Source organism: Lasioglossum baleicum, chromosome 3 (genome assembly GCF_051020765.1).
Source record: "Lasioglossum baleicum chromosome 3, iyLasBale1, whole genome shotgun sequence".
Lineage (NCBI taxonomy): Eukaryota > Metazoa > Arthropoda > Insecta > Hymenoptera > Halictidae > Lasioglossum > Lasioglossum baleicum.
The window spans coordinates 18,852,647-18,867,297 of record NC_134931.1 but is presented as its reverse complement, the minus strand read 5'-3'; the positions used below and the strand labels follow the sequence as shown (position 1 = coordinate 18,867,297).

The window sequence follows — 14,651 nt, the reverse complement described above, 5'->3', positions numbered from 1 at the left end:
GGTCACGCACAAGTTAAAGCGTTGGACATGTTAAAAATATTTAAGGACATCGATGTACTAGTTTCAGCAGAATAGAGGATAATTAAAAGAAGAATAAAATTTTTATTTGGCTCCTGTGTCCTGCAATCAATGCGAACATTTTTTATTTTGCATAAAGATCTGCAGTCTAGTTATAAACAATTAAAGTTTCATACCTTGATATACTGTGATTTGCAGCTGAAGTTTTCGAAGTTCAATTGTTTATATCTTTGAAACTATTGAGTAACTACACCTAATATTTTGCATACATAATTAGGGATCCATGTATCATCATTTCACAAAATATTATCAAAATCGGAGTCGGACACTTGGGGTTCTTCCCTTGTTAGAACCAGTGTCGCCAGATCAAGACTTGTGTCCCCACTCTACCTTCCCCTTCTACGACACTATTCCCCATCGTCGTGGCCCGGTCACGTGACGCGCGTTTCGTCTGCAGTATTGTCGGAGAGAGGGTAACTTTTTTAACCTTTTTTTAACGTCCCCTCAGGAACACGGTGAAATAAATTTTGAAAATTCGGAAGGTAGTTTGCTTTTCTCGATTTACCGTGTAGAAATTCATAGATAATTAATTTTTATGCAAAATGACCATTGTTTACCCGACTTGCAACGAACTGGTTTGAATCGAACATTTATTTTCTCTTTTAATAAGTTTAATAGGTTGGAAATAATACGCTGGTATTTCTAAATTCTTCTAATGTTTTTACTAGTTTTAGTCTAGTTATTATACAGTTATAATCAGTACCAAGTGTGCAATTATTCTGTGTTTCTTGAAAGAAAATGGCCGAAGCCAAACTTGACCCATATGAAGGAATTGAGTGGTCATTTTCCTTCGGAAAACAGACAGTAATGATAATTGCTTGGAACACGAAGGAATAAATTAAGAAAATTCTCTATCTTTGAACTTTAAACTCGTCGATAATATAGAACGTTAATTGCTCCCTCGATTGGAGCAACCGGTTCCACGAAACGGACGTCGAACGTAGCGTATGGTTTCGGGAAATATGCTTAATAACCCGCGTCCGGTGGACACCAATCCGACGAACGTGCTATCATTCGAAGCCGCAGGACAATGTATTGATTTCCTTCGTGAACTGGACACTGGCTATTATCGATCCGTTAAAAAGTTCAGGGCTGTCTCCTGTGCTACATATGTCCTTTGGAAAACATAACTTTCGAGTCACCGTGAAATTTCCACCGGGTGCGAACGATTTTGCGGAGAAGCAAAAATAGCGTTTCCCGAAACGCTTAGCGAACAAAAACTACACGAACGTTTAATTATTTCGGTTTGATCGTCGCGTTGCATGTCTCGATAAGGAACTGGAGGGTTCGAACCGGCGAAGAACATTTGTTGTTCCTTCATTGTTTTCACGAAGTTGTCGAACTGAACCGAATTTTCAAAGACTGAGAGAAAAAGTAATCGGTAAATTGGAGAACGCGCAACGAACAATTGGAGAACCATGGTCGGGCTGGTGAGTCTTTGCACGCGATCATTTTTCGTTAACAACAAAAGATCAAGAAAAAGAGAGGAAAAGAGATAGAGAGAGAGAAAGAGACGACGAGAGAACGATGCGAGAGAGAAAGAGATAGAGAGAAAGAGAGGGAGAGATTGGCCGGTTGCGTGAACCGTATACATCACTTTTCTTTTTTCTTTCTTAGGCATTGTGAGAATTTTAGGTACTAACGTTGTTGTTAGGTAATTCGTGTGCCGTGTGCCGTGTGCCGAGAAGTATCTTTTCTATTCGTGGAGTTACCTACATACACGTTTGTCGTTGGTTTGCTGTTGTTTTGCCGACACGTTCAGAATTTCTTTTTCTTGGATTTGTTGCGCATTTTTTTGTCACGCCTTAGTGATACCACACCATTTTCATACTGCGTTGCTTTCCCGCCACTTTCCCCCGAGTCCTCTCCAACACCTTTCTTGCTCTTACACGAACACGGTTACACACGACACAACACTTTTCGCCGAGTATACCGGGTGTCTCAAAAGTGTCCCCTAGGTCATTCGAAGTGACGTTTTCCCTTGCGAAAATGTTCTTCGTGACTTCGTTCAGGAGTTATTCACAAAAAACGGACGAATTCCGACTCGGCCAATGCCAACGCCAGACTCATCGCGAGCCGTGGCAGCCGCGCTCTGATTGGTCTGTGTTTTTCTTTAATAACTTCTCAACGAAGCCGCGGAGAACATTTTCGCAAAGGAAAAAGATCCTCCGAATGACCTCCGGAACCACCGCTTTCAAGGAGGTACAACATCGTCGGGACATCCTGTGTTGTAATCTTCAAGAAACCGAATTTTTATAAAATCTTGCTGTACTATCCGAAACTTGTCTAGACAAAATTCACCGAGTGCATATTAATGGACTGCGGATTTGATTGCAAAACTAGGTACGCACCATTTATAATATTAAAAAGATTAAGAGAATTTGCTCAACTTCTTAAAATTATTAATAGACAGCGAATCTTTATTTTCTTTCCTAACATGTTTAATAGATTGCAGAAAATATAACAATATATGTAAACTCTCCTAATGTTTTTACCGTTTCAAATTACACGTACGTATTTTTGTCATAAACGCGTAAAATCCGCTGTCTGATTGTTAAAGAGAAACAGAACTTTTTACTTAGCTGCTGTTTCGGTTAGAACATTTTTATTTCGCACAAAGATCCGTAGTCTACGTATTAACGAGCGCGTTATAAATTCAATTAATGGTTTCGAGCGCTTTCGGATAAGGTTTGGCGAAGAAGCTAATTGCAGATCTAATTGCACGGTTACCGCTCGCGCTCGATAGCGCTCGTGAACGTGACATCGATGCATTATCAAAAGCTCTATATCGGTATGTGGTTCGAAATGCGGCTGGCTATCTCGCGGCGACACATATTCTCGCGGAGAATCCCGCGGCTTTGTCATTGATTTTCCTTTTGATGCCAGCCGATGATAATGATCGTTTGTTTTGCCGTGTTTCTGACAGTTTTCTGGCACGATCGTGCCGCTCGTGTGTGCACAGAACGCGACCACGTAGATTTATAATGTCAAGTTCGAACTTGTATATTGCACTCTCGCGATCTCGCGTCCGTTCAAAAGCGTTCAGCGGGCTTCGAATATCGGCATCGTTTGATTTAGGAAACGAACGAGACGCGCACATTTGCGTTTTAAATTCCGTGACACTCGGAGCATCACTTCCGCGGAACGTTCTTGTTCACACGTTCTTACATAAATTACAATTCCTGTCCTTTCATCCGTCTCTTCTAGTCATCTTTCAACTGTACAAAAAGCGAAATTTACGGTTGAAGCAGTCGGCGCTCAGCGAGTCTCATTGATTCGAGGATTGGGAATTTGTGGATCGCCGACTGCTTCAATGAGCAAGGTTATACATCGTAATCTTGGTGGACTGAACCGGGAACATTGTTGTCGAAATTCAAAATGTTGAATTTCTTTTCCTGTACGGATAACGACTGATGTTATTGGTTATCCTACACAATTATCTTTTTATCACCGTTTCTAACACTTTCGTACACGTATAATGTTAGTTTCGAATACATTTTTATAGCACATTGTCATTCACTTAATTTTTTAGTTTCTTCTAACATTCACTTTTCGAAATTTTTAACTAAAATGAGTCTACAGTGATTTTCTTGTTTCACGTTGATTTGTCAAAAGTGTCAGTCTTCTGTAAAACATTTTGTAATATATTACATAGTAACGAATAAATAATATCTTGGAGGAAACACCGATGGTAATGTTGTTGGAGTAACGTAGTCACGAAACAATTTTTGAATGGTTTCATTTGTCCATGAAAATCTGTTATCTTGCTTCATGCATATGCAGTACATGTTATTTGTAAATGGAAAGAGAATTGATTGAAACAGGAGTTTAGTTATTCAAAGAAAAAACAAACGATTTAACAACATTATTCATCGAGTGTATATTGAAAAATATATTTCTCGTACTGCGACTCTAATAATTTAATTATTCACTGTATTCGGCACTAGAAAGAAGAGTATGCAGGAGATATCTGGTACTCGCTTTCAACATATGTAATATTCACAAACATTAACTTATTTTAGATCAGAATGTGTTAAAATGATGAATAATGGACAGCCACATTACATCCGATAACAATGATTGAATGTATTGAATCATAAAACAAGGCAAACCAATGACATTATTAGACTGTGGATCTCGAGAAATCAAAATTTTTCTACATCGACATTCTTCGATTCTTCTAATCCTCATTCGTCTCTGAATTTAGCATTCTTTATAGTTATCATCAAATTCTAGAAAGTAGCCATTACTGATTCAACATGATCTAATCTCGTGTAATAATTTTCAAGATATTCTTCAACGTCAGTATGATGCCCAGACATCATCCCTGAAGAGTTGAAAAAAGTGTAGAACACACTGTTTAAGGCCGATTTACAGTAGACTCGTGTACAGCGATCAAAGAAATTGTTCAAAAGAATACTGGATGCATGCATTTCGGGTAGCAATAAGTGTACAAACAATTATTTAAAAGTACCCTTATTGCTGCGGGAGATGCACATACGTATAGTGAACCGCAGTAATATTTGAACCCTTGTAAAAGAACTTTTTTAATATAGGATCGGTTGGTACGATATATAGATAGTACGACTCGATAATGTTGTGGCCATTTTTACTGGCGCCTTACAGTCGCCATTCGAGTGCAAAGGGTTAAGGATGTTCTGGAGGTACAATGGGAGACAAAAGTACAAGAAATTCGAAATCCATCAATATATTGGCAATGAAAGCCATTCTCACGAGTATATTTTGCATACTTTTGTATACTTTTTTTTTACACTGTTGTCGCGTTTCCATGCTAGTGAGACACGATAAATTTGACGTTTTGTGACAGTTTATAATTGTTTGCTCTGTAACTGTTTACTGAATCCTAATAAATCTTGAACATAATTAATTACATAAGTTTTACTATTGTATATAAAAAAAAACTGGAGTTTCTAGTTGCGTTTTTTCAAGGTTTAAATAGGGTTTCAAGTGGAATTTTATGAATTCTCCATAAGAACACGTGCTTAAATGTTAAAATGTGCAAACTTTAAGTTGCTATAATTCTTAAACGGCGCAGTGAATCGAACCCAAACTTTGGTAATTGCATTAATTTAGTAAGAATTATATCTTGTCAAATGTTGAACAATTTTGTTGCGTTCTTATATACCTCCAGAACATCCTTAAAAAAATTATCGTCCTTTTGAAAGTGTCCGAATATTACTGTGGTATAGTCTGTTTAAACAATTTTATGATATGAGAGTCTACTGTGCAGATATCATTGGCGTATCCATTCAGTTCCGTGATTTGCGACGTTATCAATGAGCATAAATATTGTTCGTTTATTCTCTAATAAACTAGTTCCGTATTTATTTCATTGATACATTATGGTTGGCGCTGGCACGTCACGGATATGTATGAATTCGACTGTTATTTCGAATCGGTGAAAAATCAAATTGAAGAACTGATGAGGGTTAATCTAGCTATTATTAGAAGCTGGTCAAGCCAAAGTATCGTCGACTCCGCAGTCTAAGCGTTCCGTTGGTATCAGTCTCCGGAGCCAGTCCACCATGATTAGTTGAGAGGCGACTTCTCTGCATTAGATGTCTGAGTGCTGCGACGACGGTAGGTTCGACAGAAAGGATTTGTTTAACCGTTGGTTGTTCTCGTTTCAGGGTGCCACCGGGTTACGTTTACCAGTCGCCTTACCTGGCGGCTGCTGCGCCAGGTGGTTTGGTACCGCTTCCGGCGACACAGTTGACCCACGCCGCGGCGATGGCGGCTGCTTCACAGTTCTACGAGTACCAGAACGTCGCGGCCGCGGCCGCCACTTATCCGGGGACTTCGTACAATTTCGCGGAGGCGTACCCCTATACCAGCGCAGCCGCGGCCGGTATGTGTTTGAAAACTGTCCAGAGCAAGGACAGCAACGGGCTGATACACCACCATCAGCAGCACACCGGCAGCAGCCCCGCGGTGCTGGCACAGCAACGATTGGAGAAAGCTCTCCTGCCGCCCTTTCTGCCGTCCTTGCTACGTAGCAACGGTAGAAAACTATTCGAGAACAGATCGCACCGAATGAGACTGGCACGACTGTGCGGGAGAGAATGGGAGAGCAGCGCGAGAGAATCGGAGAGCGAAAGAGAGAGAGAGAGAATGAGAGAAAGAGCAAACGGGAGAATTCCTTTTCGTAGTGGTGTAGATGCGCTCGCGGGGTGAATCTTTGCAAGGTTCCCGCTAAGAAAGTCTCGTTTTTGTCTTCAGAATGTCCGGATCGCATTTTTCTTTTCTTTCCTTTTTGTTTCTTATTTTCGTTGTCGCGAGTGTCAGTCAATAAGTAAGGCCACGTCCTCTAATTTCGCTTTTACGAGAGGTGCGACTCAGAGTTGGGCAGTAACTAATTATATGAGTATTTAATTACATCTTCAATTACATGTGCGAAAGTGGACTATAATTACAATAAGAAAACGGTTAAATGGTCCAAATAATAAAAATTAGTGGTTTGAAAGAACCAATTACGCTGAAGTAATTGTTAGACTCAGTTACAATTACTGTAATCGGGTTAAGGGGGTCTTTTCAAGCAGACGACGCTCGCGCGTGAACACTCATACACCGCTAGGGGACACTCACACACCGCTAGACCACGTATACGTAAGCGAGGATTGCAACGGTCCGGGATTCCACTTCTCATTTCTCGATAATGCATAGACCGGGCTTTTTCGTAGTCAAAATCGCTAGATGAAAGATCAATCTAGGGCGCTGTTTGTCCTTCTTTTACGTTTCCGAGCAATGGTTTTGCAATATTCGGCTGCATGTTGCCCGTCGGAGAGGCTAGTACGCCGGCGTGACTGCGGCGCCATCTGACGGGCAACATGCAGCCAAATATTGCAAAACCATGGCTCGGAAACGTAAAAGAAGGATTTTTGAGGCAAACAGCGCCCTAGATTGATCTTTCAAAAAACCCTTTTTCAGATAAAACCCGGTTTTCGCATTATCAAGAAATCAGAAGTGGAATCCCGGACCCTTGCAATCCTCGCGTACGTATACGTGGTCTAGCGGTGTGTGAGTGTTCATACGCGAGCGTCGTCTGCTAGAAAAGACTCCCTTAAGCAATTGCAATTACTCCTTTCACAATTACTGTAATTGTAATTTTATTTCTGCAATTTCAAATGACAGTAATTGGTAAGTAATTGTAATTGAAATCACATTTTGTGCCCAACTCTGGTGGGTCTGCATATTCGTGTCATTTTTAAAACGATGCCCAACACGGCACACTTTAGACCGCGTTTGTTTCTTCAATTCGTGGCACAGTAGAACCTTGATCGTGCGAACTAATCTGTGGAGCATGGTTTTACTTAGCCGAAGTGGTACATTAAATCTTTATTGATCATTTAATTGTACAAGAATTTAGACATCAGTTCGGATATTCGAGGTTCTACTAAACCGTCTATTAAGGAAGCAAATAAGCTGCGAATTGTATCGTGTCTGGGCTCATTTTAATCAGAGAAATGTCACGCTTATGTCGATAAGAGTTTTACAAAGAAACCATTAAAAATAAAACGATTGTTTAATTGAATTCGTCGTGAAAGTCTCTCAATTGTAAGTTTTGACTCGATTGCATACGCCATAGTATCGTACGCCATAGTAACAATAGAACGTCATGTAGCAAATGCGTCCAAGTTCGAAACATTTTTACATTAGTGACTTATTAATTAAATTAAGTAACCGAACAGTCATTAAATGATACGAAGCATTGAGAATATCACTGATGGGGTTGCGGATTTTAATGCAAAATAAAAATGTTCTGTCTTCATTTCAATTAGGGGTGAAAAAATAATGTAATAATACCTTTAGATTCTCTGATGTTTTTATTGTTTTATATTTCACTTACTCGTGTTTGTCATAAATGCATAAAATTTGGGATCTGCTACAAATGTGTATCTTGAAGATAGAATTTCGAGGTTAGTTCTATGGCGTAATGTATCTTTCCAGTTGAAACGAACAATATAACAAGAGTAATCCAATCAACCCGGTAGAGATGCATCTTTCTCAAAGCAAAAGTTAGACGGAGTTGCGACACACTTATCGACAGACCCTCATATTTTTGTGGATTTTCGTCTCGTGAATCGCAAGCATGGCAGCTGAACAGTCTTGTCTTGGATACGGACACGTGCGCAGCAAAGTCTGATACTTTCATTGCAGATTATTAGCGAAAGCGATGCATGTGAAAGCTACAGCACTGTTAATTATTTTTTTTTGTAATGCGTTACTAGGTAGATCTAGATACAATTAACATCGTCTCGAAATGCTGCACGCGTCGATGTCACGACTTCTCGGGGAGCTATAGTACTTTATTACACAGGGTGTTCCAGAATGTACATACTAATCTGGTGATCGTTGTCACTTCAGATCATTTCTTTCTTATTCTTCACGGTATGATAATGTTTGCGATTGCGTTGTATGATAGTTTTGTTTGCTTTTCTTCATAGTTTCGGGACGTTTCAATCTGTGTAATATAATTTTCTAATCACAATTTCTCTTAGTCAATGTAAATACTAGTTATCCTATATGCGAGTTGTCAAAGCTAAAAACGAAACTTAGTAACGATTACTTGCAGTTGGAATATATTTAGAAGAGAAAAAAGAAAACAGATTTTGATACGGAACTTGCAAACAACTGGAAACTACTTAAAAGGGGCTGAATGGTAATTGAATTAGATCTTTTCTAGTTGGAATCTTGCGGTATGAACCTTTTCTGCTCGTTTGATCTGTCGCTTCTTCGGATTGAGTTAGTGAATGTTTACATTGAATTACACTTGAAATTCTCGAGTCTCGACCGCGAGCCTTACAGTTTAGCAGGAGAACTTTCTGTAATCTGTTTCCCCATGAAATTTCTCGGGAACGACGATAGTATCGTTACAATTATTAGTTATACGGTTGCGTTTCCGTACGATCGAAATGTGTCCGCGCAAACGTTGTTTTCTTTTGCTGCTGGCATGATTTGCTGTCGGTAAAAAACACAGGTAAACACGGAAGATCAACGAAATGGAAACGCATCATTGCATGCTTTACGCTAGCTTCGCACTCAACACGATGAATATGCAATTTTGTTAATGCTCTGATGTGCTGTCTACGGTGGTGGTGGAACAATCGTCACGATAGATGACAGTAGTCTATAAGCTTTCATTTTGCAACACTAGTGTCTTGCCAAATGTTCGAAGTTTAATTGCGGAAGCATTCAGGCGTAGCGAAGGAAGGTCACGAACTTCTTTTGCAGCACTTGTTCATAACAATACTGTGCAGGTACCGCTTACACACAAACGATCATGTCCAGCGTGTATTAAAATTATACACGATTTCGAATCATTCAATGATGATGCAGAGTTACAAAGTGCAACCTTATTCATTATTCCGAGATTTCATTAAAGAACTCTCTTCACTTTTCTATTATTTAATCATTTAGTCAAGTATATTGATTCAATCGTGATTATTATATAAATCTTTTTACGCTGGAGGAAACGCTCTAAGCGTAGAATCTTACCAACCAATAAGTCTGTAATTCTTCTAACAACAGTCGCGCTTTATCACCTTGTTCAAAGGAGACCCGAAACGGGTATTCAGCGTCGGCGTTACCTGCACAAAAGCATCCGAAGCCACACAGAATCTCAGAATGCCAATCGTTTATTTTATTTTTGCAGCGAACGCAGCAGCAGCAAGCTACGTAACACCTTATGCATACACGACGCTACCAGGTGCAGCAGGACTGCCAGCAGCCGCAGCTGCAGCTGCAACTGCAGCGGGAGCGGCGTTCCCCGGCCTGCCATACCAAACAACACCTCAAGAGGCGAGATTGCAGTAGGAGCCAGACGAATCGCGAATATATTCGCGATCATCATTGTCAGCGTTCAACTCGCGATTTCAAAAACTCGATCCTCGCCGCACAAATTTCGCTCTTCGCCTGTCCTCCGCGTCCGTCCGCCATTTTGTTCATCGTCAGACAGGTCGCGAGGGTCCATCGGACACCCGGAGGATCGGGACACGCTCCCACGTGACCTTACACCGTTCAGCAACGTCGACTCAAACGGCACGCAGTTTCTTACTAATTTAATCTTCAATCTTCCCCACGTTAATCTTCCTCCTTACGTTTCTCCTGGTTAAGGGCAGAAACGTTCAACGACGTCGCTCGAAGGGCCAGTACGATGTCGAGAGAGAGATTTCGTACGCGTTAACACGAAGAAACCGGGACACGGGACGTTTGCGAAACGTTAAGTTAGGCGGTCGAACACGTCCGGAGCGAATGCGAGGATTATTAGCGTATCTCTTTAAGCAATCGTACTCGATGGAAATTCGCAGGCAGGCTTTTCAAAGACGATCGTCCTCTCTCGCAAGAGCGTGTTGAGAAGTTCGCGTTAAGGATCGTCAGCGTGAAACAGCCTTCAACAGCGAGTAGTCATCAATTGTCGCACCGTCGTTGCTATGCGAGATTGTTGCGAGCTTCTCGAGGAGGAAGCTTTTCGAGAGAACGTAATTTTTACGGTTCTACAGGTGCCCGTTCTGAACGTTGGCGCCGAGAAACTTTTAGACTGGCCTTGGCAAGCTCGCCGAGGACTTTCACTATTTTTATGCGTTCGGAGGTTTTCCCACAACTGTTGATCGCGATCGAAGCGACCATTTGTAACTATCGCGTTTTATTTCACGACTGCAGGAGAATTGGTTTCCGATTTTAAATTATTTATGCTGAACAATGTGGAACGAGCAAGGATCGATAGGATTTTATTTCGACTGGGCATTGTTAGTTTCGCGAACCTTGTCGTGTTTGCGAGCGAAGGGACTATCGAAGCGATTCGTTAGGACGAATGTTGTGTAGACGCTTTTAGGAACGACGATTACGTGAATCGAAGTGTCGATGTTGCCTTAAACCGATCGCTTAGAGGCGAGTTAACTAAGTGTCTTAATAGACGATGCCTTTTTCGAGTGACTCGGCCGGAGTCACAGAAACGAACTGATCAACGATTTTTTGGTACGAATCCAACGAGGACCAACCGACGATCAATCGCGAGAAATAGAGAATCGCGGAACAACAGTGGTTCTTTTTTGCGGAATCGTTGCTTCACTTGTTCCCGCGCGAAGGTCGCTGAACATCGATCTTTTAGCTAGTTTCGACGATCACGATTTCGTATTTTAACGACGAATTGACTGGAGACAGTTCCACTTGTCAAATTCATGCCGATGCTTCCGGTTCCCACTTGGCACGGGGAGACTCGACGCGCGCGAGAGTCGAGTTATTCTCGTACCGAAGTTCGTAAATTGGTACTACAATGTCGGCATATATTTTTGTGTACGGTCTAAATGCAACCCAATTTTTCTATTATTAACTGTTCCGGCAGGATGTGGCGGAAAGAGTGCCGCTAAATTTATCCGTGCATTCCAGAAAACTATTTTGGCGAAACTCGAGCTTCCTTCCGAAAACGTGGCAATTTTTCACTTTCCGGTGGCCGTGGACGAATGAAAATTGAAAATTGAAGTTTACGGCTGAAGGCAAACGTCGAAAATTAATTTCGCAGTTTCGCTTGAAGGTTCCAGTGGGTGACTGACAATTGAAACTTGAAGTTCTCATATTTTTAGCAAAAATGTTGGCATATTGAGCGTTCATAAATTGCAAAAATAAAAATGTAGACTCGATATTTCAACTTTCTACTATTTTGCAAGAATTATTTTCACCTGACTGTATCAGATGATCAAGATCTTTTCTAAAAATTATAGTTTCGGAAGCAGAATGTTCGTGGAATTATGGGAATTTAGTTTCAGAATGCATGTATAAATTGGCCTCTCTTTTTCAGCGACACATTCTTGAAAGAAAAAGAAAACGATCGAAGAACCGAGCGCGAGGAATCCACTCGTTCAATTCTTGCAAAGTGATCTGGTGCCTTAATTAGCACAGCCGAATAGTCTTAATGGTTAGAAACTAGTCAGTGATTCGTTAGGGAGGAACTATTCGTTAACACGTGAGTATCGGAGGGCGAAGGTGAAGAATGGGACACGAGATACGACTAGGTGTGTGGAGAATGAAGGAAAGAGGTATAACTAGCTAGGGATAACTAGCAGAAGGGTGACGGAGGATCGGGGCTATGAAGAATGAGACTGTCTAGTCCTAAACCCGTCGAGACCTTAGACGAGGTACACTCGATTCGTTAGAATATTAAGTAGACGTTAATATGCATGATGAAACGGAGGACGAAACCAAAAGTCTTGTAAAAAGTTAGCGAAGCAGGCGCTGTTAGGAAGGTTTAATCTTAAGTATTAATTATTACGTAACCGATCGATTAAGATAATAGGAAAATAAATTAATACCATTGATATTATATTCTTATTATTATTACAATTTAATAATTATTATTGCTATTATTATTGATAATATTATTATTATTATTACTATTATTATTATTGATAATATTATTATTATTATTATTGTCATTGATTATTCATTATTGTTCATGTACTTAACGACGAAGCGGAGAAAATATGTGATCGGGCGAATTTATTATTTCGGTAGTGACACAATCTTCCGCCGCGACGAAAAGGAAGAAATCCGGAAATCCGCGAACGAATACGACGACGTTTTATCGCGGTTACTATGATCGTTTCGGGCATCCTATACTCGTAGGATTAATAATTGTAATATATCATCTGTTATCTCTCTTCAGTAATATTAATATTGTACACTCTACTGATAACGTTAACAAAACGAACGAATTCTATCATATCGAGAAGAGACGGAGAGATGACGAGGATAAGAAAACGGACGCATCCTGGTCTCAAAATGAATCGCGACTCTTGTTGTCTGTTGCTTTTGCACGTCACCTGAATTCTTCGCGGGAAGACAAACACGAACTTTGATTACCGAAAAACGAAAAAAAAGGAAATAAAATCTCAATTTTCACAAAACCCAATCGCTTCACTCTTGTCATCCTGTATTCTTCGCCTTTCTCCCATTGCTTCGTGAGTAGGGGTGGACATTAAGGGGTATTATTTTTATCCAATCGAACAGTATTCTTAAATTTTACTAGGGGCGGGAGGAACATTTTTTTGCGATTTTAAGAAGCTTAGAAACATTTATTATTATGCTTTATTAGTACTTATAAATTTTAAAAGATAATGGCTACTTGGAAAGAGGCCACTGTGCAAATTAATAGCATTTTTATAAGTTAAATTGAAGTATTTCTCGTACAAGAAAAATAGATGCTTGCGTGGTATATTTCGAAATAATGATTCGCGAGTTGCACGGTGCATTTAGACTGCACCGTACGTACTTCCTTTTTGCTTGTGCAACAGGGGCTCTGTCGCGGCGATGGAACTCGATCTTGTCGTTTTTCATGGCTAAAGATAATCCTAATGGCCTTGTGGAATGGGACGCCGGCCGTCGCGACGGACTGCAAAAACCAGCGAGGGAGAAACCGCCCTGGACGTCTAAGTCAGCGATGGAGCAAAAATAACCAGTCACGCCTTCTAGTGAAATAACTGGGCGATTTGACTACCTCCGCAAGCCTCCATAGATTTATCACTCTCTGACAGAGTCGCCAGATTAAGACTTATGTCCCTACTCCCTACTCTACCTTCCCCTTCTACAACGTTATTCCCCACCGCCGCGACTCGGTCACGTGACGCGTTTCGCCTCCGTGCGGTGTCCGGCACTGGCAGAGAGAGGGTAACTTTTTCCGTTTTTCCCCTCAATTCGTGCTCTCTCCCCTCATATGGCGTCACGACTCCCTGAGGCTCCCTGTTTCAACCGATTTAGCCGCGAGCGGCGACATCTTTCAAAATTCTCCAAAACGGCTCTAAAAGATACTAGAAATTTGAGGGCCACGAATAAATATTTTAGTAATTTCTAATGCAAAGTTTTACATTCATAATACACTCCTTAAAAGAATTGAGGGATCACTTCTGCGAACCCGAAAAATTGGTCCCACTTTACGTGACTCTGTCAAAAATTGCCGTATCGATATCGTTAAACAATTGTGGTTTGAAAGCGTGAAACCTCTAGTTTTGGATGCTCTGTTTCAAATTGTTGCTATGCGGGTTTTTTACAAAGTTATAGCGAGATGAAGACAACATTGACGGTTAACAAAAATCTTGTGCAACTTTGGAACATCACACGGGAAGCAACAAATTTTTTTGATAAGTCGCGTTAATATGGGCAATCGGTATGATCCTTTATTTGTAAGAACTTCTAGTCTCTTATGAATAAAGGATAATACGGAGCTAATAGCTGCACATTTAATATTGTTGATTTCCAATAAATTCTATTCCTATACCTATTATATCTTCCATAACATTTTGCAATTTCACCTTCCTTCAGAACAAAATACATGTATTATTCAAGTTGGTTCGCCCCGGGCGTGAACAATGTCATATGTGGTTCTATTTAGGTAAATGGGTGAGATAGTATCTCGTCGGTGATAGTATTATAAGGCAATATCATTCTTCTTCTACTTGACGAGTATCTCGTCGGTGGTAGAACTTTTAGCGATGTGGTATGTCAGATCACTGTAAGTTCCACGTTATCCCCGCGCCCGTTCGCGCCCGCCTACTGGTCCCCCT

General features: G+C 40.6%; 1 protein-coding gene across 3 annotated transcripts in view; it reads left to right on the top strand.

Moving 5' to 3' along the window:
• LOC143221780 (RNA-binding protein 38) overlaps positions 1-13,027 on the top strand; it is a 38,828-nt gene extending 25,801 nt beyond the window's left edge. For 2 of the 3 annotated variants that reach the window (XM_076447290.1, XM_076447291.1), the window contains exons 5-6: positions 5,730-6,100; positions 9,752-13,027. In XM_076447290.1, the coding sequence (XP_076303405.1) occupies positions 5,730-6,100; positions 9,752-9,912 (532 nt within the window). In that variant the 3' untranslated portion in view covers positions 9,913-13,027. The remainder of the gene's footprint in view (positions 1-5,729; positions 6,101-9,751) is intronic. The other variant, XM_076447292.1, reaches the window with a different exon arrangement.
• Positions 13,028-14,651: the final 1,624 nt, after the last annotated feature.